The 26,391-nt window shown below is 35.8% G+C and overlaps 1 protein-coding gene across 2 annotated transcripts in view; it reads left to right on the plus strand.

Annotated features, from left to right (window-relative positions):
* Nucleotides 1-26,391, plus strand: part of FER (FER tyrosine kinase) — a 183,818-nt gene that overhangs the window by 113,356 nt on the left and 44,071 nt on the right. For both annotated transcript variants that reach the window (XM_085212751.1, XM_085212752.1), the window contains exons 15-17: nt 2,158-2,273; nt 3,696-3,790; nt 22,338-22,461. In XM_085212751.1, coding sequence (XP_085068877.1) covers nt 2,158-2,273; nt 3,696-3,790; nt 22,338-22,461 — 335 coding nt within the window. The remainder of the gene's footprint in view (nt 1-2,157; nt 2,274-3,695; nt 3,791-22,337; nt 22,462-26,391) is intronic.

The raw sequence follows: 26,391 nt of genomic DNA on the forward strand, positions 1-26,391 counted from the left end.
TTCCCCAGGTGCTCTGTGTAATAGTTTTGAGGCTAAGGAACTCCAGGCAGTGTAAGTAAGGATGAGGTGGAAGGTCCATCCAGGAGGTTTTCTAGAGTGAGAAGGTTGACTCTACACCTCAAGACTGCCTCCTCTGAAAAGGAAAGAAGGGTAATGGTTGTAGGCTACTTCCTTCTGAGAGGAACAGAATGCCCCGTAATGTCAGCCAAGCTCTTCCTTGGGGAAGGGAAATGTGCTGGTTCCCTAAGGCCCATGTCAAGGACGTTACTAGCAGCATCCCTTGTCTGGTACACCTGTCTGGTTGTTATCACCTACTGATAGTTCAGGCTGGCTGCAAAAGAGCTGACAGGATTCATTGAGAGGCTTTAAACTAGGTATGAAGGTGAAAGGGGCTGAAAGAATCATAGAATCAGAATTGCTCAGGTTGGAAGAGATGTTAAAGATCACCAAGTCCAACCACAGTGTAACCAAACTACCCTAAAGAAGGCTCTCTAGAGATAAGCCTAGGGAAATATTGATGGAGTTGGGCAAATGGCTCAGCTGAAGTGCTTCTACACCAATACATGCAGCATGGGCAGCCAAAAGAAGGAGCTGGAAGCCATTGTGTATCAGGCGAACTTTGACTTCATTGCCATTACTGAAATAGGGTAGGATCTCTCTCATCACTGGAGTGCTCACAGTATTGTCCTGGGAAAGATGGCAGACCATGGCTTGGGCAGATACATACTTTGCTGGATAAAGAACTGGCTGGAAGGCTGGGCCCAGAGAGTGGTGGTGAATGGCATTAAATCCAGCTGGCAACCAGTCATTAGTGGTGTGTCCTGTTTAATATCTTTATTGCTGACCTGGATGAGGGGATTGAGTGCATTTTCAGTAAGACTGCAGATGACACCAAGTTGGAAGGACGTGTTGACCTGCCTCAGGGTAGGAAGGTCCTTCAGAGGGATCTGTACGGGCTGGATAGCTGGGCTGAGACTAGTGGGATGAAGTTCAACAACTGTTGTGGCTGAGTGGTTGAGGAAGCTGGGATTGTTCAGTCTGGAGGAGGCTTCATTGTTCTCTACTGTCACCTGAAGGGAGGTTGTGATGAGGTTGGCCTCTTCTTCCATGTAACTAGTGATAGGGCTAGAGGGAATGGCATCAAGTTGTGACAGGGAAGATTCAGGTGGGATATCCAGAAAAATTTCTTCTCTGAAAGAATGGTCAGGCATTGGAAGCTGCCCAGAGAGGTGGTGGGGTCACTGTCCCTGGAGGTTTTTATAAAATGTTAAGATGTTGTGCTGAGGGACATGACTTAGTGGGAAATATTGCTGGTAGTTTTACAGTTGGACTGGATGAGCTTGAAGGCCTTTTCCAACCTTGGTGATTCTATGATGCTCCTCATCTTTTTTTTTTTTTTTTTTCCCCCCCTCTGCTTCTCTTATCTTGGCAATAGAGACTTCACATATGTTGTGTAAAGAAATCTTTATCACTGAGAAAAGGAAGGAAGAACTTCCAGCATGTTTTTCTGTTTGTTGAAGTCATTGACAGCTCTGTGTACCAGAACATGGGGAAGAGATTCATGTGGAAATATATCAGACATATATTTAAAATGTTGTATTTACTGTTCAGGGAATAACAAAGCTTAACTAGAAGTGTGGGATCTTAGGATCTTTTTTCCTTTCCTCCCCGTTTTACATATTTTACTTGATAATAGATTTCTGTAATAACTTAATTTCCTCTTAAGTTTTTGTGCTGATTTTTTAAGTTAAAAACAAATCTGATGAAGATGTCTACCTCAGTTTTTTTTTCCAAGCAAGCTGGAATAAAAATAACTTACAGTGGGTTGTGTAGGTTACACTGGGCTGTAAATTGAAAACTATGGAAAAAATACAGTAGTTTGAAAATGAAAGAGGTTAGGACTTAAATTATTAAGAGTATTTAAAAGAAAATTGTAATTATACAGTGTATTTTTCTTGCAAGCCAAATTGAACTCATATGACATTCATATAGTAGATTTATTCTTTCTGTGTGGACTGATTGTGCTAGGAGCACATACTTAAGGAAAACTTCATAAACACAATTTAATGTTCTGTAACAGTTATTTAGCTGTTTGTATTTTATTGCTGGATATTTGTGAAGACTGGGTTATTTAGAATTATTTTTTTCTTATTTTAGGGTAATTTTGGTGAGGTATATAAGGGAACGTTAAAGGATAAGACACCTGTTGCTGTAAAAACTTGTAAAGAAGATCTTCCTCAGGAATTGAAAATCAAATTTCTGTCAGAGGCCAGGTAAGTGCTCTAAGTTTTTTTGGTTTTTTTTTCCCCCAAGTTTTCTTATGTAGGTTTACAAAATGAGACCTTTGCAAGAATTCAGAGAAGTAATAGTCAGACTTCTTCCTTTTTATTCTCCCTCAGTACTTGCAGTAACTGTTGCCCTGATAACTATACATACACATTTTTAATGTGTATGAACAGCAAGCACCTGCACTCGTTGAAACCACCTTGCCAAGCTGTGCCTATAATCCATAGTTTTGATATTGTAAATGAATCCATTTAGAATTTCTTTGATACATGCTGCAAGGATTACAGTAAGAAGCCTGGAAGATATTAATTTAAATGAGATTATGGTACAGATTTAATAACTTCCTCTTTCAGTCCAACTGCTATATCAGGCAGTAAGTGGCGTTCATGTCACAGCACACTAAATATTCTGAATACAGACAGATTATGTGGCTATCTGCATAGATAGTTTCTAAGAACTCGGGCTCAGGATAGAAGGATCTATTGAGATAATCTCATAATTGTTTAAACTGAAATTAGCTGTTCTGGCTGTGAAGCCCCAAGCTAGTATAATCAATGTATGTATGCTGTATCTGCTGAGAGTTTTTAAACAGCTCGTAACTTGGCAACCACAGAGATTGTTTTCATTTGCTTAGCAGTCAGCCGCTAATGGAACAGTGTTGTATGGAATATTATATGAAAAAAAAAAACCCTAAATTGGTTATTTTTCATTAAATCCTCATGTCCCAAGTTTCACTCTCATTTCTAGAAAAATTAGGAAAAAGATGAGGTAGCTTAAGTTATCAAGTAGTAGAACATTTTTAAGTTAAAAGATCTCTCTGGAATTCTTCGTAGACCTACAATTCACTTACAAATCATAGCATGCTGATTTAGGCTGTGAAAGTTCTTATTAAAGTATCATGTAAGAAGATGTAAATGTTTTTGCTTTAATTCCAGAAATTAAAATTGCAGTATTTATATTCTTTTAAAACTTTCTGTATCAATTAATCTTGTGAATTAAAACTGAAATGAATGTGCATTTGAAAAGTGCAGCAGGAAAATGTAGAGGCATGCTGTGCTTGCATTTTCAACAAAGCTTCTCTTCTGATACACCACTGAAATGCTGTTTAATTACAAGGGTTCCTGAGAAACCACAAACCTGTCAGAATATTCTTCAGTTACACAGATAAAATGTTATGTAGACAAATGTTAAAACTACAGTGAGAATTAACTGCTAGTGTTCAATCTTGATCTTTGAGTAAAAATACCCTCAACCAGAAGAATGATTTGTCTATGACACTGATCTTTTAATTGGTAACAGTAATTCTACTGAAAATTCTATTAAAATAATATTGAGTGTAAGATATTTTTGTTTAATTGGTTTGTACAACAAAGTTTATTAATATAATAAACTTACTGTATGTTTTTCAGAATACTCAAACAGTATGATCATCCTAATATTGTAAAACTCATAGGAGTTTGCACACAAAGGCAACCTATTTATATTGTTATGGAACTTGTTCCAGGTAATTTTTTCCCTTTCTTTTTTGATAAAATACATTGTTTTCTATGTCTGTATTTGCATTCTTATGATGTACATCCTTCACTGAAAATTCTTAGAGCTGTTCCAGATTTTTCTGTAGACATTCAAAACAATAGAATTTGCTTCACAGGATCTCAGCCATATCTTCATTTTTCTCTCATTAAGATATTACATGTTATTTCCTGTAACAATAATTTTATGTAGTAGTGCTTAAATTTAATAAATCAGATTTGGATAATTTTTATATAAGATATTTTTCTTTATAAAAATACATGCTTAGTTCATAGATTGCTCTTGATTTATTTTTGGAATCTTGTGTTCATGTTCACCTGTGGCTGAAGAGAATCTCAAATTATTGGGATAAGTAGCTGGCTTTTCAACAGTTTTAACGCTCTGTTGATTCTCTGTAAATTTTGTCATTTTGGTGGCCTGTAGTACTATTTAGTACTGTGACACTGAATCTATCACTGAATTTGTCCTCAAAACTGTACTTCGGTGTTTTAAGAATCACTTCCTTCATGAGGAATTAGATTGTTTATAATTCTTGAGGACTGACTTTATTACAAGAGCAAAAATGCAGTCATTGACCTATTAGATACTTCTGCTTTTATTCAGTTAGGTTAAGATAAAATCATAGAATGGCCTGGATTGAAGATGACCACAGGGATAATCTAGTTTCAACCCTCCAGCTGTGCGCAGCATTGCCAATTACATCCAGCCTGGCCTTGAATGCCTCCAGGGATGGGGCATCCACAACCTCCTTGGGCAGCCTGTTCCAGTGCATCACCACCCTCTGGGTGAAAAACTTCCTCCTAATATCTAACCTAAATCCCCCCCGTCTCACTTTAAAACCATTCTCCCTTGTCCTATCACTATCCACCCATTTAAACAGCCATTCCCCCTCCTGTTTGTACACTCCCTTCAAGTACTGGAAGGACGCAATGAAGTCTCACCGGAGCCTTCTCTTCTCCAAGTTAAACAAGCCCAGTTCCCTCAACCTTTCCTCACAGGAGAGGTGCTCCAGCCCTCTGATCATCTTAGAGGCCCTCCTCTGGACCTGTTCCAAGAGCTCCACATCTTTCTTCTGCTAGGGGCCCCAGGCCTGGACGCAGTGCTGCAGATGGGGCCTCACAAGAACTGAGTAGAGGGGAAGGGGGGGAGGGGTTTATGTAATGTATTTATAATTCTGATTAATTTTATTAAAATGGAGACTCATAGAGATGTTCTAGGTTTTAACATCTACTTTTAACATGTACTTCTCCAGACTTCTATGCTGATTAATATAAATCCTGATCTTCTAACACCTTTATCATTCTATTTCAGGCTTATCAAGGTCTAGAACAAGTTGTTGAAACATATTAATGCTGTAGGACATTATTGCTACTTAAAGGCAATATTTAAGAGAAATATTGAAGGTTTTTCTATGCTTCCCATGCCTACTTTGCAGTCCACATCTATGCAGAAATTCTTCTTTCTCCTGACTTTTAAATTGCAATAAGCTTCTAAATTCCTATCGTGTTCTGCTGTTTTGCAAGTCCTCTGGCTAGTGTCCATGCTTCCTACCCTCAGAAATGCCACGCTGTATCCAGGTCATCACACTTTCCCATATTTTTCTGAGAAATCAAACTTGTCTACCACACTTTGAGACTGACCAAATTGTCTGGAAAAAATAAGGATGCCAACTCTGAGGAATTTAGCAGATGAAAGACAAAACATTTAAATTAGTTCAGGAAAGTTCTTCTGTTTTTAGTTTCCTGTTTTCTACTAACAAGTTTGGTTAAGATCACCTAAAATAATTATTACTAGTGCTTTGAGTTGATATTCAGTGCTTTGAATGGTGGTAGGCTTTTGTCTGTGTTTTGTCTTGAACATACTTTAAAGTATTTAGGGAGTTTAACTCTGAAATTCTTTGTAATGACTTAAAAATGGCATGGTATAGGTTAGAATTCTATTCTGCATCTGTCTGAAAAGGGTTATAGTTCGTAAGTATCTGACTATTTTCTCCATGGGGAAAAAAACTAGCAACAGCACCATTAAACATGGAACTTCCCGTGTTAATTTTCCTTGTGTTCTTTTTATTGTTTGCATTCTTTCAGTTTTTATATTCCAAATATATATTTCCCATGTGTTTACTGTGTCTTTCAAGCACAGTAATGTGATGTGATTGCTTTTCACTGCAGATTCAGATTGCGATTCAGGGATTCTGTCGTTATTTCTTTTTTCTTTTTTTCCCCCTGCACTGACCCAAACCTGAATAGAATTTATGACATCTGGATACGTAGTTGAATTTATGTAACTGTGCATCAGCGGAAACAGCAGAGAAGATGCAAATTCGTATTTAAGCATCTGTGCATCTTTTGTTTCATGCAGAAATAACTCGGATGATCTCCCTTCCCCTGGCTGACATCTTTGGAGCCAGGTCAATTCTCAGGCTTGCCCTGCATGCATTCCTGCAGGAGCCTTCACAGGTGGAAAGGGAGGAAGAGTTTGTTAGCTGACTGTGGTGATTTTTTCAAGTGTGTGGGTGTGAGGTCAGTCTAATCCTTCTAGCTTCTGAGACGTGTAGTGGAAAGAGCAGTCTTTTAAATTGACTGTGATAGGCCTAGAAAGAAGAAACTTTTTTTTTATTACTTTAACCATATTTATACAGTGATACTAGTGATTATAACCCAGTCTTAGATTTGATATTCTTAGAAGGTTTTATAAATCAGATTGAAAACATAGGTGTAAGAGACTTAATTATTTTTTTTATTAAGTTTTATGTAATACTTCTAGTAATCTGATGGAATCCAGTAAACTGGTAAAAGATGGTTTCTTCAGAGATCATAGCAAGTATTTTAAGAAATATATGCTTTAAAATTCTAATCAAATATGCCCGCTGACCTATACAAGATACAATCCTTGTATCTTTTTACATTTTAGAAAACCTTTATTGAGTGATATGCATTTTAATATAAGAAAAAAATAGAGTATATTTTTTAAAAGCTGTGTTTTCATATTTTCTGGATAAGCAGCTGGCATCACTGTACAAATAAAGAGGCATAAGAAACAGAATCTATGAAAACAAAAGATGATGTTCTGCCAATGGTTTCATATTCTTTTTGACAAACGTAGCACAGATGAAAATCTCAGTAGATTCTGTTAGTTACCTGCTGACAAGAAACCCCTGGTCACTGTTCTAAGGTGCATTATTTTGCAGATATTTTCTATAAATTTGTTTCAGAATGTGTTTATTGTGTAATTATATTTATTATTGCTTTCTATATGCTGGTCTTATAATGATTAGAAAAACAACTTTTATATTAAATTGAGTTACTGTGACCTTTCCATTTTTACGTATAACCAGTTAATGTCTTTGTACATTAACAGAGGCCTACAGAAAAAACCTTAATTTACAGGCCTAAGCTTTGGTAAATAGCTGCTGTGAAAAAGCAGTTTAGCAAAGCATTTAATTTTAAAAAGTTGATTTCTGGTTGCATCATGGATAAATCTGTAATAACCTTTGAAGCACACTTGTAAATAATAAATTTACACTTTTTTACTTAAATGTCATTGAATTATTAATTGAAAAAAAACCTACTACCTAGATCCTTTCAAAGGCACAGTATTGAAGTTGCTGCTTGGCTTCTAGACTAAACAAATACACAATTTACAATAATTTTTTTTTTCCATAATTTTATTTTTTATTTTTATTTTTTAGTGAACAACTAAAAAATCATGTCCTATTGGGACATGATGTCTGTGTAACATCATGTGAATGGTCACCTTCTCATAGAAATTTTTTGTTCTTGTTTAGTAGTTATAACTCTTTCCCTGTGACTTTAGTTATCAGTTAGAAAATGTTAAAGACTTCTACAAAGAAGGAATGTTTGAAGAGAATATTCCCCATGCGTTTTTATGTCCACTATTTTTCATTACTATGTTCCTGATGGAAGGTAGACTTCTATTTCTCTTTTGTTGTAAGCTTACCCTTCCTCACACTTTCTGATTTCATATTCATGTCTTCTGCTCTTTTCATTCCCTTATGGCTCTGACTTTAGAATGGTGCTTGGACAGTGTACAGGTACGTGCCCAGCAAATCCTCCAAGTCAAATGTGCAGGCTTCTAGACAGAGTCTCAGCCTTAGGCTCCTGAGCATATGTTGTTCTGGGATCCAGAATCACTGTAATTACTTGCAGAGTTCACTGCACATTATGGCACACCAGTCTAATTTGTTGAATATTTGCTGATCATCTACACTGCACACGCATAGTGAGTGAGATGCATGCAGTGAACGGTTAAAAGCAGTTGGATATTCACATAAGGAACCTGTAAACTTTACAACATAAAACTTTACCTGGAGACAATAGTGCCTCAAATCTGTCCCAACTGATTCTGACTCGTATTGAGGCTACTGAATAGGGGAAAAGAAAACAAAAACAACAGTATCTTGATTGCTAGTTTTTTCTTCTAGCACTCTACCGTCCAAAAGTGGGTTTCAAATGCTGTTAGAACATAGGTAGTTAGAACTCCATGCCAAAAAGTCACATATTATTTTACAATGTAGTAAAATAAGTCTTAACTGAAGTATCAGGCAATTAATTTTATGTTTTGCATTGGAGGAGGGGAAATGATTCAGATAAGCTCCAGGAAGAGTAGAGTGCAACTCTCAAGTTGCTATATGCTGCCCAATATTTTCATGCTTTCCACTATTGGAATGTTAGTATTATGAGAAACTGTGATAATTACATAAATTGCTGTAAGTTATTTTATTTGCATTGGTCTTACACTTCTAACAGGTTTGTAATACAGTGTCAGATGAGCAGGTTTGTCAAGATTTACTGCTAAGAAGGTGGAGCTTTTTCTAATACCTTTTGACCTAAAAGTACAAATATTGAAACAATACGTAATTTAGTGTAGTAACTTTTCAGTAGTTTTTCAAGATGTATTTTAACTGTTCAATTTATCCTAAGAAAAAGTTGAAGTTAAAAGAGACTTGTTAATGAATTTCAGGAGAAGTAGCTGTTGAGATGTGCCATGTGTCATGTTAGTAAAGAGCCTTGAATGTGTATTGTCACATATACTTGACTGCAGATTTAATCTAACTGAACAGTAATACAGTAAAGGTGAGATTCTGGTTTTACAATTATTTGGGGAGTGTTGCTGCATATTTGAGATTCTAGTCTTCTCTGCAAAAATATTGAAATGTAGGTAAGGCTTTCTCAGGAACAGATTCCATTATGAGGAGCAGAATATGATTTGTGTTATTTTTCTGTGATACCATATCAATCTACAAAATTATATACCCATATTTTCTGGGTTAATTATAGAAAGAGAAGTAATAATGAAGAGCTGCTTTGATATTCAGAAAAAGAAAAGAACAATTTGCCAGAGTCTCTTAAATGCCACACAGGCCATATGGAGTTTTCATAACAGCTCATTTTTTGCAAGTTTAGATAACGATCAGAGAAAATGCCTGGAATGCTGCTAGTACTGTGTGTAAACAGGCTAGAATCCGTACTGACAGCCTGAGAAAAGAGATCTAGAATTTTGCTAGGATGCAGAAGTTACCTGGAAAATGATGAAGGGGTTGAAAAACTTGCTTCCTGTTGATTCCTCCTTTGCAAGTGAACCCTGCATCTTTTCATGGGAAAGACAGGAATGAGAGAAAGTAGGACACCTTTCTTTTATCCTTCTTAAGAAGTATTATCCTGATCCTAACTTCTCTCTTAACAGATCTTTTTATGGCACTTTTGAGAATAAATTATTTTAATTTACTTAAGTCACTAAAACACTCAGGGTCGCTTCATTCTATTTTCTTTTGCTCTTAATTATACAATCTCCCATGCAATCAAAGAAAAACTTAGAAGAGTTTTTTCTTTCTCTTCCTAGGTCTAGGAATTAAAAAAGAAAACCAAAATACTATGTGATCTATAAATACGTAGATCAATCTCAAGTCACAGAATTTTCTTCTCCTACTTGACATTCATTCCAATTGGGTTTTAAGTTGCCCTAATTTATTTTACAGCTAGGAACTTTGCATATTTGTGAATTGTGTGTTATAAGATTGAGGGATTTTAAAGATAGCTGTATAATATTGTGGTACAGATACCACTTCATACCAGTCTTTCAACAGTTTAACCTTCAGGTGTTCCTTCAGAGTCTGTACAGGTTTCCAAGGTAAGCACCATTATCACACCTCCACTGTCTCACCCTGGAAGGATTTTCTCAGTTGACTGCAGATGCAAACATCATTGTAAGTTCCAGCTGTTGAATCATGACAATAGAAGGAAGCTTGCTGTGGGATGTTTCGTGATCTATTCCTTTCAGCTTATGAACTGTTCAGTCACCAGCATACATCTTTCAATCTATTTCTTGTTTCTACACAATTGAACATTTTTATAATTAATAGTTAAAATTATATCCCAAAGTATTTTAATTTTTTTTCAAAAAATTCCAAAAAAGGAATTCCAAAAAAGGCATTTCAAGAATGCAGCTTATCTGTTGAGTGCTAATTTAACTTCCTCTAGCTTATGATACAGACTTTAATAACTAAATTTTCTCTCTGTATTGTATCTTTACCTCATTTTGTTCTGAACAATTTTCTAGGAGTTGTTTATCTTCTCTAAATTTATTCTGTAGCCATCGTCTAATCTGTTTTATTAGTGATCTGCTCTGAGTGTGCATTTTTTGTTCCCCAGTGGACATTTCTGGATATTTTTCACTGTAGTGCTAAGTGCTTTGTACACTTGCCTGCATTCCCAGTTGATCCACAGAATTCCTATTTGATAGCAGATGTGTTTAAAAAACAAACAAACAAATACCCCTATTTAATCGCATGCTGTGTTTGTGTTCCTTGTTTTGTTTAGACTCTTGCTGACTTACATTGGAGTAGATCTCTTGAACACTTGCAGCTGGAAACAAGTTGAGATGAACATGTTCAATAATCTGATAGTTTGATAAGTTTGTCTCAATTTGTTGTTAACTCTGCATTTCCACTATTTATGTTCAGCTTTTATATAGACATGCCCAGCTTGTTTTCAAGGTGAAGTTCAGCAAGGTCATTAACAACTATCTTTGCAACTGAATAAGGTAACCTGTTCAGATTTGAACTGAATTATTTGAGATGCAAATTAAGCATGCCATTAACAAGGAACAACTCAGAGGTGACAAGCTTTATTAGTTCAAGTGTAGCACTGCAGGATTTCTGCTGTGCTGACTCCTAGATATATTCGGAAAGGACAGTGCCATTTCTGTAATACCTGTAACATAATGGTTGTATCAGATTCTTAGCCCAAGCTTTGGGGTTCTCTCTGTACATTGTTCATGCTATCCTGATTGTATTTGGCTTTGTTCCATCGTGTTTTACTCTTCTGAAATTGTGGTGACTCCTTTGCTACTTTCTGTATGTTACAACACTTTGACTTCCAGAGGACATGTTGGTTTGGAGGAATCTGCAAATAAAGACAAGCATTCTTCCTTACTTAGTAGGCCCTTTTTCTGGTCTTTGGTAGAAATGACTACAACACAGCACATATTGAGGAATCTCTGCAGATTTGGAGGTGAAGCTGATGCAACTTTCTAAATATAACCTGACTTTTGTGGAATTACTCATATTTTTTGTATGCAGTAATATTTTAGGGCATAGCACTAAATCACAGACAACACCATATATTTCTGCTGCTAGCTATACTGAAGCTAAGCCCATTTGGGACAGTAGTCTTGGTGCTGAGACTGAGATGCCATTTATTTGCTAATATGATGAATAATATACACATAATCTGAGATTTACTGCAAGTTGGAATGTCTAAATAAAATACCTTGAACTGAATGAGACCTGGCTGTAACTAAGAGTAATGTGTACACTATGGCTTTCCTCAGTCTCAAGTTTAAGTCTGCTGTCTCTGACAGCAGCTGATAACATTTATAGGCTTGGAATTCTGATTGATGCTATTTTTTTTCCCCATGTTTTGTGATTCAGCTGCTGTGCTTTTTCAGCTCTGTATGTTTTATCTATTCTATGCTTCTAGAGGCAGTGAGATCTGAGTAGAGATTATTCTTTTTTCCCCATTACTTTTTCTTTGGGAATTCCTTAATTCTTTAGTCACTGGCTACTGGTTGTATTGCAAATCAATTGCTGACTTTTGCCGGAAGAATTCAGATCTGTCATGTCTCACAATCCCATACAGAATTACTGCACAGTGCATCAAAAATCAATATGAAAGAAAAAACAGTGGCTTGAACTCTATGGAGATTCAGATAAGATGCAGATATTTAACAGTGATAGTGACTGTGACTTTTTCATTCAAGTTTGGTTTTTTTTTTCCTCTGGAAGATAGGTTTTAGTCAAATAAACTGTTTGGTTCAATACCTAACCTGCTGCCGTTTTCTGTCTGCCCTGTGGCTGCCTTTCATGCAAATATGATTTCTGTCTCTTTTTCTTGTTACTTTATGCTTTCATCTTGCTTTCTGTTAAGCTTCCGGCTTCTCTTTATTTGTCTCAATTCTTCTGCAAGCAGCCTTGCTGCTTATTCTGCCACGTTCTCTTTAATTACTAATGTCACACTATGAATCAAAGACTCGTCCATGGCTTCCTTCCATCTTCCAACTTCACTCTCTCCCATCCAACCCTCTTGCAAAACACACATGTGCGTTTAGACCTCATTTCTTTTTCATCCTTTCTGCCTTTTATTTTTTTTTCTTATGAATTTTGCTCTCCTCTGAGACTCTGCCTTTCTCCTACTTTCTGCATGGTTTCCAGCTGTAAAAATATTAAGTAGGGGGAACAGTCAGATTTCTTTGTTGTGTAATAGGTAGAGATCTTTAAGGATTCTTTTTAGCTCAGACCTCCTGACCAAATAAAATTAAGTTGGTAAGACCAAAATCCCACTTAACAGTCTTCTTTGCTTCTAATATTTGAGACTAGTTTTAGATTTTTATTTTTAAAAATATTTTAGATTTTGATTATACAGCCAGCTTGTATAGTAGACAAAAGATATATAGAAATCTCATATCAACTGGATATAAAGATTCAGTTTTTCTGTAGATGCAGGAAATTCTCTATTTATTTTTTTTTAGTTCTGTTTGGTGGTATTCATTCACACTATTTCACTTTTTTTACACAATATTTATTAATTTATCTTCATTTAGAAAAAAGCGTTCATTGTTTTTCTTCGTAAAAAAGAATTGTTTTTCATGTATGTTCTCTTGGAGAATCTATCTCTGCTTTCTAAGCTGCTGTCCCTTCAGTGGATATTGACTGTTGTTTTTTGAACATAATCCTGTTACCAAATGAAACACTTTCTGGGGGAAGATGATTTTCCTTTCAGTTAGTTTTTGAAGTAGGTGACTTTTACGCGCACATAGACCTGTATCCTCATCACCAGAAAATGTCCAACTTGCCTTGAACAGAATTATTTTGTGTGACATGAAGGTCAAAATTTTGTCTGTTGATGCCTTGCTGTAATTTCTGGGCTCCTCTCAACTGGTGATAGCAGGCTAACTTTGGGGATCAATAGTTAATGTAGCACAGTCATTGGCTTCATGCTCCAGTTTAAGACAAGGTTGCTGGTCATTGTTAGTATTTTCCTATTTCCTGTATTACTACATAAGTACATTATCCTGTTAAATAAAAGCAAAGTAGCATGTAAGTTGAGTTCAACCCTTTTTGTCCGCTTCATTTTGAGTGTGCTTTGTACTAATGAATCATCTGCACTGTATTGTCATAGAATCATAGAATCCTTAGAGTTGGAAGGGACCTATAAAGGTCATCTAGTCCAATTCCCTTGCAGTGAACAGCTAGATGAGGTTGTCCAGAGACTGATCCAGCCTCACCTTGAAAGTTCTCAGGATCAGGGCTTCCACCACATCTCAGGGCAACCTGTTTTATTGCCTCGCTATCCTTAATTTAAAATTAATTTTCCTTTTATCTAATCTAAATCTACAGTTTTCAAGCTTGAAACCATTTCCCCTTGCTCTATCACAACAGACTCTGCCAAAGAGTCTGCCCCCTTCTTCCTGTAGCTCCCCTTTAGATACTGAAATGCCACTATCAGGTGATCTTGGAGCCTTCTCTTTTCCAGTCTGAACAGCTCCAGCTCTCTCAGCCTATCCTCCTAGGAGAGGTCTTTCATCTGTTGGATCATTTTTGTGGCCCTGCTCTAGATGCACTCCACTAGACCCATGTCTCCTGTATTGAGGACTCCACATCTCGACTCAATACTGTAGGTGAGGTCTCACCACTGATCTCCATTGCGACACTGAGTCACTGACCATCATTCACAGTCTACCAAAGAACATTCTCTTGTTCACTGATGCAGAGACACCATCATAAAAGGCCACTAGGTTGGTCAGGTGGATATGACCAACCTAGTGAAGACAGCTATAGCTTCACTAGGCTACATTAGTGAAGCTTCCTAGTAAAGCTGTGCTGATTCTTCCATGTCAGCTTCCAGTCTTCCATGTACCATAGAATAGCTTCCAGGACGATTTGTTCCATGGTCTTTCCAGGCAGAGAGGTGAGACTAATGTGTCAGTGGTTCCCAGAGTCATCCTTTTTACCCTTAAAAATGGGTATGATGTTGTCTTTTTTCCAGTCACAAGGGACTTCACATGATTGCCACAACTTTTCAAATATCTTTGAGAATGTCATCATAAATCTTCTGCTCATAAGTCATTTGTATGTTCTGGTGCAAATATTTTCTCCATTTATCTCTTCGTTGCTTCTTATCTTGTCCTTGGCTCTCAGTGCAAGTTATTCTTTCAAATCTTGTTCTCTCTGCTCACCTTTTGCTTTCACCTAAATGTGAATCTCCAGTCATGCCTTGTTTCCATCGGTGTTAACAGTGCTGGTAAAAACTTTGCACGAGAGACTTTTATTTGGTTTGCTTAACAGGAAAAATGAAGTTTTAACTGCATTTTGCAATACTACTTCACAGATAGTTGAAAAATCTCTGGTTTACAATTTCTGTACTTAGTTACAATGAGAAAAAGTAGGGGGAGAATTTGGAAATAACTACTTTACGCACAAATGATCTACTAGTAGAAAAGTGAAATCACAGTGTTTTAATGAAAGTTAAAGAATTTTTAAATGAATGCTAAGCATATTTAAAGGCATTTTTAACAGTTTCTCAAACAGCTGTTTAATTAAAAAACTTTTCTTGAATTACTACCAATGTATGTTTGACATTTAAAATCTGTAATTGTAAGCAGCAGTGCTTCTTTGTCTTAGTTGAAAATGCATGTGAGCAGCAAAGGAAATGTGCATTTATTGACTTGAGGTAATCAAAAGACTAATGAACCCTGAAATTTACAAATACAGGTGCAGATAAAACATTTCAATAGTATTAGTATAGCTTATAAAACACTTATGAATATCGAGTCATGGATCTCCTCCTAGTTAAGTGACTATTGAGAGTTACAGACAGAAGCACTTCGTGATTGTGGGCTGTTTAAAGAAACTGCTGCTTAATAGGGCTGTTTAGTAAAGGAAACTCTCCCATATCATTAAATCTTACAAGTAAATAATTTCTGCTGTTGCTATATGTATCAATATTGCTATAATTATTGTTTTAAACATTGTTTAATCTATGTTATTTAATTTGGGTGAAATATATACACTATCTGGATATGATACAAACAGCTAAAGTGGAAGATTGCCTGTCATAATTTCAGAAGTTTATTTTATGTATGTTCAGTATCAGTACTTACTATTACAAAAATAGCATGAATGCCTAAACAAGTAGGATGGTACCATTTGTAGCACCAGCTAAAGAGAGCACTGAAACATGAAATACTTTAATGGCATTTATAACTAGAAGCCAGAGATTGCTAAAATTAAAAACTTGTAAGCAGATACTATTTTTTTCTTTGCTGTTTCTTGGCTTTTGGCTTCTTCTCATAGATCACAGGTTTGTTTTTTTTCTCTTGCAGAACTTCAGCTTGGTTTTGCATGCTCTATTAATTATACTGTTACATAGTCATAAAATACTACATAAAGTACAATATAAAGTTTATGTTATGAAGCATAGCCACTTGTAGGAGATGTTGATACGTGGTATTTTCTCTCTGTATATAACGAATCTCTATTTTTTCTCTGTGTATAACAAGAAGTATTTCATATTCTCACATGAAAGACTGCTTTTAAGGAATCCAATTATTGCAGGGAGCCTTAATATAGTCATATTCCTTTCTGCTTATGTACTACATATTGTCATTTACTTAATAAATCAATCATACTAGACAGACTCTTCAGTTCTGTTATTTATTTCCCTATAAACCCCAAACTCGTAGTTGATTTCTGCTTGGTAGTAATTCTGTAATGGTCTCATTATTCCTGTAGCACTTACAGTGGTTGGAGCAGATCTCATTTCATAGTAGTGTTGTGTGCCATTAACTGGAATATCAGCCAGACATGCAGCATACAATGGAAATTCTGCATCTAGGAGAAAACTGCTTACTATTTTGTTGCCATCTAGTTTTGTTTTAGTTGTCTCACAGTCTAGTTTGTTTATTTCATTTTTATCAATAGTTATTACTTCAGAGATTATGTTCTGACACTTTGCTACAAATAATGAATTGGGGGTTATATTAAAACTTGTTTTCAGAAGGGCATAAAGATACTACATAGCTAGAGTTCTGCACTGAAGAGTGTGTATTGATATCCTCAGCTCTGAAAGTACTCATGTGAATGCTTTCCTGCCACCATAAATAGCTGCAACAGCCTATAAAGAACAGTCAGTTTTGTAACAATAATGAGGATAATTAGGTTTAACCTAAAATGGCATATATCCTGTATGGAATGAATTGTATGTATTGTTACTATTTTTATTTTAACAATATCTGAAAGCACTTTCAAATCAGTATTGAACAGAGTATTTAAAAGGCATTTTCATTATCTCTGCTGAAGGGAAGATAACAGAAAACAGAAAAACTAACATATTTGATGCCTTTTTTCACTTTTGTGACAATGAGACACATCAGGATAATTTTTATTGAGTGTGTTTTTATGATAGTTATAAAAAATACTGTATACAACTTGAAGTATACTGTACTGTTTTTGCTCAGAACTCTGGAAATTCATGCAATACAAGCTGAACACTGAAAATCAAGCACATCCTGATGGTACAAATATACATTAATACCATGGGAAATTAAAGGCTCACACTGCCAATTTGACAAATCCTGACATAAGAAATTCAGCAGGTTTCAGTGCTGATCAAGAGTGAACCAGTAAGAATAGATATCTTACTCTGATTGCCTAGATGATTAGAAACAAATTTATAGTCTTTGTTATTTCTAAATTTTGAAATGGAGATGGTTAACTTTTCTTTTGATACCTCATTGCCTTGTTCTTTGAGAACAGAGCCCTTACCGTTGATTCTGGAGAGCAGTAACTCGTTTGTACGGGGAATTTCTGTGCATTTGGAGGAAAACTGATCTTTCAAATAATTATTTCACTTATTTAATTTTTCATATTGAGTTCAGAATTCTCTTTTAATGTTTACATAATTCAGAAGGATTTTTTTAATGCTTAAATTATGTTTTTACCACTGATTTTTTTTCTTCTGTGACCATTTTATCTGAAAACTCAGTGAGATATGTTACACAGACAGAACTTCTGTCTGTGGCAGAGTTGCTGCTTTATCCCGAGTGTTTCATGGAAGCTTGGAGTTATTTAATAAAGGGAATTCTGTGTTTAAGCTAGATTCTCACTTTAAGAAAGTGAGTTAGAGAAGCACATTGCTTGTTAGCTGGATTCACTCGAGCATGATGAGTTACGAGGCTCATCTATGCTACTGTACTCCTTAGTGTACCTTCTTAGAGGTCCCCCAGCATGAAGTGGGATGTTCCAAGGCAGTTAATACTTCAGTGGCCTGGAGCCTGGGCTTTACATGTCCCTGAAGTCTCTCTGTCTCATGTGACCAAAATTCAGACATCCTTCAGCATATGATTATGCACTTACATGATAGGAAGGCAAAGAAGATTGGAAATACTGCATGCACTGTAATTTATGTCATGTTTTTGCATGGCTGGACACACAGCTGACAAAGCAAACTGAACTTTGACACTTCATTTGTTGCACATACAGTCTTCTATCACACAAGTAGTATTTTGAATATTTTTAAAGTATCAGGAATAACTTGCTGAATGTACAATACAGCGAAAAAAACAGAAACAACACTGCAGTTTTCACATTAATATATCAGGATATATTGTCCTGTTACTTCATCTGAGTTATATATGTCCTTGACTTTTTGTTTTTTTCTTTCTTTATTCCTACTTCATTAATTTTTCTGTAATTGACCATCAGGAGCAGTAATGGAACAGTAAGTTGTTATAAGTTTTGGTAGTTTGTAGATATTGTTTAGAGGCTAGTGTGCTTCTTGTGACACAGATATTCCGATACGGAAACACTGAATATATAAGATAACCTATAGACTAAAAATTGCAGATTTACATAAATCTTAAAAAAAAAAAAAAAAAAAAAATTGTCTCCCATCTTCTTAACAGTGCTCTGTTTTTAAGCTACTAGTGTCTTTAGGGTACCTAGTGAGAGAAAACTTGGAGTTGCTATGCAAAACATAGACAGTTGTATTGCTTTTGTTTCTTCTCTAATCAGTGTCCACAGGTAGTCATGACCCTCTGAAAAGCAAAGTTTACAGCCTTTCTGTAAGAATTTGAAGTCTTAATTTTAGAGTCACAAGCATTTTGAGTACTCACAACAGGGATCAGTAAGAAAAAAAAAAAAGAGTAAAAATCACTACAAATAAAGTAATTACTTATCTTAAAAGAACACGTAAGACCAGAATCACTAGTAGTTTTCAATGCAGACTTTAGTCGTTTTTCATGAATGCTCTGTTAATTATTATGCAGAATATATACATATTATCAATTTGATAAATTTGATTGGAGAGTTCTATTCTGTAGGATGGACCTATTAAAAATGACTTTGTTGCTATTTGGTTCATTACAAGTTGTACTGAGAGTGGAAGAATGCTTCTTTTCCTTGCCACAAAGCTATTTCCAAGGAACAGTTTTATCAGTAACTGTTTTGCTTTGAAAAAGAATTCTACTTTCACTGTAAGGATTTTAACTTCTGTGATTTTTGCCTACAGTTAATCTGATCTTCTTATAGAACTTTGTATACATAGACCTTTCTCATTCAGGACTTGTTTCTTAATTTTTAATGAGGCTGTGTGCAAATGTGTCTTTTGTCTTAGTTTATCAAACTGAGCTTATCATTCTTTCAGTTCTTTCTGAAATAAGTTGTTGGGAATCTCAGTATTCAAAACAGGAATATTGATTGATTGTGGAGATAGATAGATAGATAAATATATATATATATATTTTTTTTTAGAATGTTGTAGCATCCTAGAGCAGCTTGGGTTCAGAGGGACCTTAAACATTCCATTATCTGGTTCCAACCTCCCTGCCATGTGATGGCTGCCAAGGGCCTCATCCGGTCTCTGTGTTTCCTTACCTTTTTTATAAGGTTTCTTGATGCACTCTTCCATAACTGTGATTCAATTTGTTGAGATTGGAAGAATTTCATATTCATAAAGGCTTACTAGTCATACTACCTAATTAAGAGATGATTCCTATGTATAGAGCAGTAAGTGCACGGTATATAAACACAATTCATTTTTATATATAAACACAATTTCCATCAGCTGTGAATGTAGTGTTGCTGGTTTGTATGTGTTTAAGGAGTGAGGGGGGATTGCTTAAAAATGATTTTAACTGTCTCCTATAACCAGAATGTTTCTGTTTATACATGCAATAAATTACACATACTTCAATGGAGTTTTTATCTTCCTTTTCTCTGGCAATATCTATGAGTCAGCTACGAAACTGTCAGTAACCTCTCAGATTAAAAGAAGGATGATTGCTGCTCAGTTGAGTTTGCAATATTATTCTGTTCTTTTAAGATTTCATGAGAATTTAAAATTAAATATTCCAAGATAGAACCTGTCAGACTTTGAAGGTGTAATACATGTAACTATCTTTTGGAAGATAAAATGCAAGTCATTTGAAATTGGCTTTAGCTTCAAGGGCATCCAGTCAGCCCTTCATTTCCCATCTGTGGATTATCCAACCTTTGAGTGAAGGACGTTGCAGGCTCCACTGCATCAGCACTGCTATTGGTGCACTCTGGATGCAATATTTGCCTGTTCATGTGCCTGCCCAGCATAAGCTGTGTTTAAAAAAAAAAATAAATCACTCACCTTTCCTATAATCACTGTACGTGCTCTGTCAGTCTAGTTTGAAATACTTAGATGACCCATAGTTTCAGTTACATGGTTTGCACAAACCTTTTGTTACTCTTACAAATTACTTTGAGCAGACTGTGTTTAGCTGTTGCATACATTCCTTCCTTCCTAAAAATTGCCAGAGATCTGTGACTGAAGAAGGAATCAGATATGTATCAGATGTATTAATCATGTGTTTATTTGGAATCTGGATAATAAGAAAACTGAATGCCAACAACTAGAGGTGTGCCCCGGGGGCCAGTACTGGGCCCAGTTCTGTTTAACATTTTCATTAGTGATCTGCTTTACGGGGCAGAATGCAGCCTCACCAAGTTTGCATGTGATGCAAAACTGTCCAGCAAAGGCCACAGGAGTAATTGAGTGGCTGGAGCACCTCTCCCATGAGGAGAACCTGAGAGAGCTGAGACTGCTCAGTCTACAGGAGAGGAGACTCAGGAATGATCACATCAGTGTCTATAAATACCTTACAGGAGAGTGTGAAAAGAGGATGGACTTAGGCTGTTTTTGCTGATGCTCAGTGCCAGGACTATGGACAGTGGACAGACACTGGAACAGAGGAGGTTCTTTCTGAATGTCAGGAAGCACTACTGTGTTGCACAGTTGGTAGAGCACTGGCATAGGCTGTCCAGAGAAGTTGTGGGATTTCCTCCTTGGAGATCTCCAAAAGCCACCTAGACATGATCCTGGGTACCCTGCCCTGGTTGTTCCTGCTGTAGCAGAGGCTGGGCCACAAGGACCATACCAACCTCAACCATGCGGTCATTCTGTGATAATATTGTGTCTTTCCCATATTACTACTGTAAGTACAGAAAAAGCAAAAAGGAAGAAATTTTTTTTGTGTATTAGTTTTTCAGAGTTTTCACTAAGAGACAACATATCAAGCCATCATCTTCCAATCATTGTACTAAAATAAATTTGATCTCTGGAAAAAATGAGTAAATGAAGAGTGCAGTAATTGGTTGTTAAGATACTGATTCACTCTTCTGTTGCTCCATGATAATATTTAAAGGGCTTTAGTGTTACACTTTGCAACAGCAAACTCTTTTCTTCAACAATCTCTGATTGTATTTCTTACAATATGAAATATAAATAGAACTGAATCCAAAGAAAATTCCACATGAGACTTCTAGCTATGTAATGTCTTTCTACTTTGCTAAGAAAGGTAGTTTGTGAAATTGTTTTGCAGTGCAATTACTTGCAAGAGAGAATTGCTATTGTCAGTTTAGTGCATTGAGAAGAGAAACAAGAGGCTAGAGCAAGAGCTAGCTACACTTTTTCAAACAAATATTGTGACATGGAAAGCTTCACTATGATTTCTAGTCTTTGCCTGGAACAATTAAATATATTTTCAAATAAATTTTTAATAAAAATATTCGATCTGAACATGATGTTGTAGAAATGCCTCCACTACTTATGTTTGTTCTAAGTCAGGTTTTCAGAAACTTTTGTTTACAAACACAGATTGCCTTTCAGGAATCTTTTCTGCTGGCAGCTTCTCCTCCTGAGACAGGACAGCAACAAATTAGTTACTGCAAAACGATGAACTGTGGAGCCACAGTACTATTTGTTCGCTTTTAATTACTAGCACCAAATTGGTTCACATTGCCTGATAAGTAAAACACTTTGTTAACCCTCCATTGGCTACACCTCAAATCAGTTAAAAAATCATTGGAACGTGAGGTAGAATGTCTTTACCATGAATGCAGTCTGGCAATGGAACAGCCTTCCCAGAAAGGAGGATTGATGCCACGTGCCTGTCAGTGTTCAGTAGGCACTTGGATAATGCCCTCAATAACATACTTAAACTTTCGGCTAGCCCTGGACTGATCAGGCCACTCATCTGTAAGATTTCTGAAAGCTTCTTCTAGCCATTCTGTTGTTCTACTCTATTTCACTCTAAAATCAATTGTTTTCTTGTACCTAATAGGAAGTAATCATTTTATTAGCAATTATTTTAAACTTTTGCAACAGTCATTCTGTAGTTAGAGAACTGTATTTGTCACAAAGTATAAGTTATTTTTGTCAGCAGTTTTCATGAATGTCTGTATTTAATGTTGCACTCCTAAAGATTTTGTTTGTAACAAAATGCAGCTTTTATTCATCATGCAGTTTTCATCCTGGTAATTAATTCTTTCCTTCCTTCTCTTAAGCTAACTTCAAACTGATGGGTTGAGAATTACGCTGAATAGCTTGATTCTGTTTGGTCTCTTGACCTTAATGAGAAATAAATATGAATGTCCTATCTGTCAGTCTCATTGTACACCTTTGTCATTTCTTTAGGAGGCGATTTCCTGTCCTTTTTAAGAAAAAAGAAGGATGAGCTGAAAACCAAACAGTTAGTGAAATTTTCATTAGATGCTGCTTCCGGTATGGCGTACCTCGAATCGAAAAATTGTATACACAGGTAAGAAAAATACTTTTTTTCTCATATTGTAATTTTGATAATTTGGAATGCTAGCAGATTAAATGTTTATGGTGCTTAATTTCAACACAAAGGATCTCTAGAATTTTTTTTAAGAGCTACACTTTTTCTGAAAGCAGGTCATTGGATGCTTTGTTCATTTGGGTCAAAATAAATACTACAGTATTTGGTTTAAATAGCTCATTTGTTTTAATATACATTGACGATGATTTTTTCATGGTAAGACTTTGCTTTATGGAGAGCATAACTCATACAGTGTCAATGAATTGTGGCAAAAAAAAGATATCTGTGAAGCTTATATCTTCATTTACAGGTACCTGCGTAGCCAAAACAGAAGTTAAGGTGTATGTGCAGTGTGTTTCAGGAAATTCCACTGATATCTCAGATGATTAAGTAGTATTATCTGGATTTCTTTATATTAAAATATTAGGAATTGTATTATTGAGTTCCAATATATGGAAGAGGGTCAGGCTTTATGCTCTCTGGATACACTGTTTCTGCTTTTTTGTTTGTTTCTCATTTGGGTGTGCCCTGGTGCTACTTATTCTCAGTTTCTATCAAATATGCAAATGTACATAATTTCCACCTACTTTCTCTCAAAATATCACAGTGTAAACAGTGATAGGGCTGGAATATGACTAACGAATGATGTTAGTCCGCTTTTCAGGGAAACTGTAAGGAACAAATTGTCATTTTTAATACTGATATTTTTCGTTGTTCTTTGTGTGACATTTATAGATAGACTCTGCATCACTGAAGGTACATCATTAGCCCACTTCATGTTTAGTACAGTTCTAATGAATGCTGTTCTTGGAGATCTGAATTGTGTTTCTCCCTTTCTTTTATCAAAAATGAATTGTTCTAAAAGCTGCAGGTAAAAAGGTAGATTTATCTTGAAAACATTCCTCTGACCACAGTAAGCTCAAAACCTTTTTACGAAGTCTTGTACTATTACTGTGTCATTTGTATATCTTTTCAAATACTTTTTTGGGCTTAACTTATCTTAAGAAAGTTTAAACAGAATAGCAGTCTTCTTAATGACTATTTTCTCCTATCATCTCTCTTCTGTTTTTGTTGCAACTTCTTTTTGGGGGGGGGGGTAGGGAAAAGAGGTGCATGTTTACAAAGACAGTAATTAGAGATTCAAAAAATACATTTCAGAGAGAGTATTCCTATAGAACTGTCTTACTTAGTGTGAAAAGATTAGGAAGCTGAGCACAATTGTACTATATGGATCTAAAATCACGAAACAGAGCTGTAATCTAATCCCCTGTTCTTCTAATGTGATAGATTTACCAATGCACCTAGTTCGTACCTTCTTTTTTAACTTTCAAAATCATCACAGAGGTTATTTATTATTACCTCAAAATATCACGGAAGATTATTGTTGAGAACTACCAATTCCTTTAAAGGCAGAAGCAAATTTTTTAGTAAATGTATTCTGAAGAAAATTAGTTTCAAAGTGCAACCGAGCAGGCAAATGAACTCTTCCAGAACACTGTTAGTTTTATGAAATGCGTAAGTTAATAACTCTAAATGTGCATTTCCAGTATTATTTTATCATTCTTATTTTCTGGCAGATTCAAAATTTATTTAGTTTTATGTCACTGGGTGTATCATATCCTTATTATACTCGTGTTCTGGATTTGATACCTAAATATAATGAAAAGCTCTGAATCAGACAGCAAACAACCAAGGTTAGTAATATTAGTAGTAGTAGTAGTTCTGTTTTTTTTTTTCATATCTGTTTTCCTGTCTGAGGATTTTGAATGTTTGTCCAACCAGCCTTAATGACTGGTTGGATAGACACAGGTCCCTCTGAAAGTACTGCCTCCTATTTATTTCCATAGAAGGTACCATGAAAGGCACAATAACACTATTTGATAGAGCAAATTCTCAGCTACAAAACATTATTGTTCAACAGAGTTACTGTGCATTTTCACCAGCAATAAACAAGCACCTGCATAGCACGCTTGTAAAAAAAATCTGCACCAGCAGATGTGACTCACTGCCCCTGTCACCATTCCTGAAATGCAGCACTATGCTCTCATCCACTGTTTGATCTCCATAAACGTTCAGCAATCATCAGTGAATGTCCATAGGTGCCATATTTTCTATATGGAGGAATTCACTGACACACATTTAGTTCATCTGCACTTCCATTTCAGGTGCCATTTTGTCAGAGTGCCCCACTGCTGCCATCTGTCAAATAGCAACAAACTATAACAGGATATTGGTGGGAAAGTTCTACCTCTACTGCTGTACCACCACCATTTGCCTCTGGTGTCACGTGGCAACATAATGAAATAGGAGGCATTACTTTTGGAGCACCTTTGTACATTTATCAAGAAATCCCATCTGCTACAGAAGCACAGAACATCTGTTACCTGCTGAATATTGTGAGCCTATTGCATGCCAGTGAACACAACACTCCTGTGCTACGCAGCAGATGTTTTAAATTAGGGTGTGAGAGGCTAGCACGTTAAAAATCCCACTGTATAGTGCTTTGTCAGCAAGTTCTTAGGTGTATAAGGCTCAGAACTCCTTTGGAGCTTAAGTCCCTGCTTACCTGACCACTGAAGATGCAAATACATGGCGGTGTGATCTCTTCAAGGAATATGGGAGTCTTTGTTCCCTCCTTGTTGGGTCAAGGTAAGACAAATAATTCATGGGTGTATTTTTTGCTGAGATTAGAATGGAACAACTTAATATATAGCAGGAAGAAGATTTAGTATAAAAAGAACATGAATTGTTTTGAAATAACAGTAAATTTGTTCTCTTTTTATCAAAAATTCCATCAAGTAAAAGTGTTTCTTAGAATAAAAGGAAAAAAGAAAATTAGCTGCAGACAAAATGGAATGGCACAGTGGAATATTTTTTTATTTTGATTAAAAGTCAGAAGGATGTAATTACTGTTACTGAAGAAATAATATATCATTAGATGTATTTGCAGCAAAATGATTTTTTTTTTCATTTCCATGTTATTGATTTTCCACAGCACTCTATTTATTGTCTTAAATATTTGTTCAGAACCTTGTTTATTTTGTTTTCTTTGCAGTGTAGGTGAGCATTATTTACTGCCATGTGCGTTTGACTAGCTGTTAAAGACTTGCAGCTTATTAAATGATTTTAGTGCCACTTTTTAGTTGTAGCTGTACTAGCTATACCTAGCCAGGATATTTTAAATTTAAATCTGTTCTGGCTTCCTGATATTGCTATCCGCGTCACACCTTGGCTTAGTCTTCCAGTAATTGGGCCAGTGCAACAACTAATCTGCCCTTTGATTTTTATTTCTCTGCATGGTGTGGTGTTTCAATGAGTGCAGGTACAAAGTTTGAATTTGTCAGACTTAGAATTCTTAATGCCTGTGAGGGATTATTTGATCTTCATTTCCATCTCCTCTGGAGTCCAGAAATCACTTGTTTTTTGTTCTCTCTTTGTTCTGTTTAAAAAGCAGAAATGAGTGGGCTTAAATAAAATAATAATAAAAAGCCTGCTGCATGAAAAAATGCTTTTAAAAGAAATAACATTTACAAAGCAATGCAGTTATTTCGTCTGCATATTATTAAAATGAGTTTAAAGTATTGTTGCCTGCTTTTCATTTTTATCCCTTGCTATTGTTTAGATCCATTTATTTCCTGTTAATTAGAAACAGAAGATTGGGATGGAGATGTGATAACTTCAGTTGTTTCAATAAGCATTCATGAGTGATCTTCTTCAGCAGAATTTGATTTGCATGTGTTGAATGTCCATAATTCATTTTTAGTTTCCAGACCTACAGGGCAACTGTGTTGCTCAGAATTTGAACACTCCCCCTCCACCCTTCACTTCCCCACCAGTTTTAAAGAAAATTACTGAAATTATGGTAGTACTCAATTGGAAAAATTTTTTAGAACTGAGAAAAGCAATTGT

The sequence above is a fragment of the Meleagris gallopavo genome, chromosome Z, assembly GCF_905368555.1.
Source record: "Meleagris gallopavo chromosome Z, MGAL_WU_HG_1.1, whole genome shotgun sequence".
Classification (NCBI taxonomy): domain Eukaryota; kingdom Metazoa; phylum Chordata; class Aves; order Galliformes; family Phasianidae; genus Meleagris; species Meleagris gallopavo.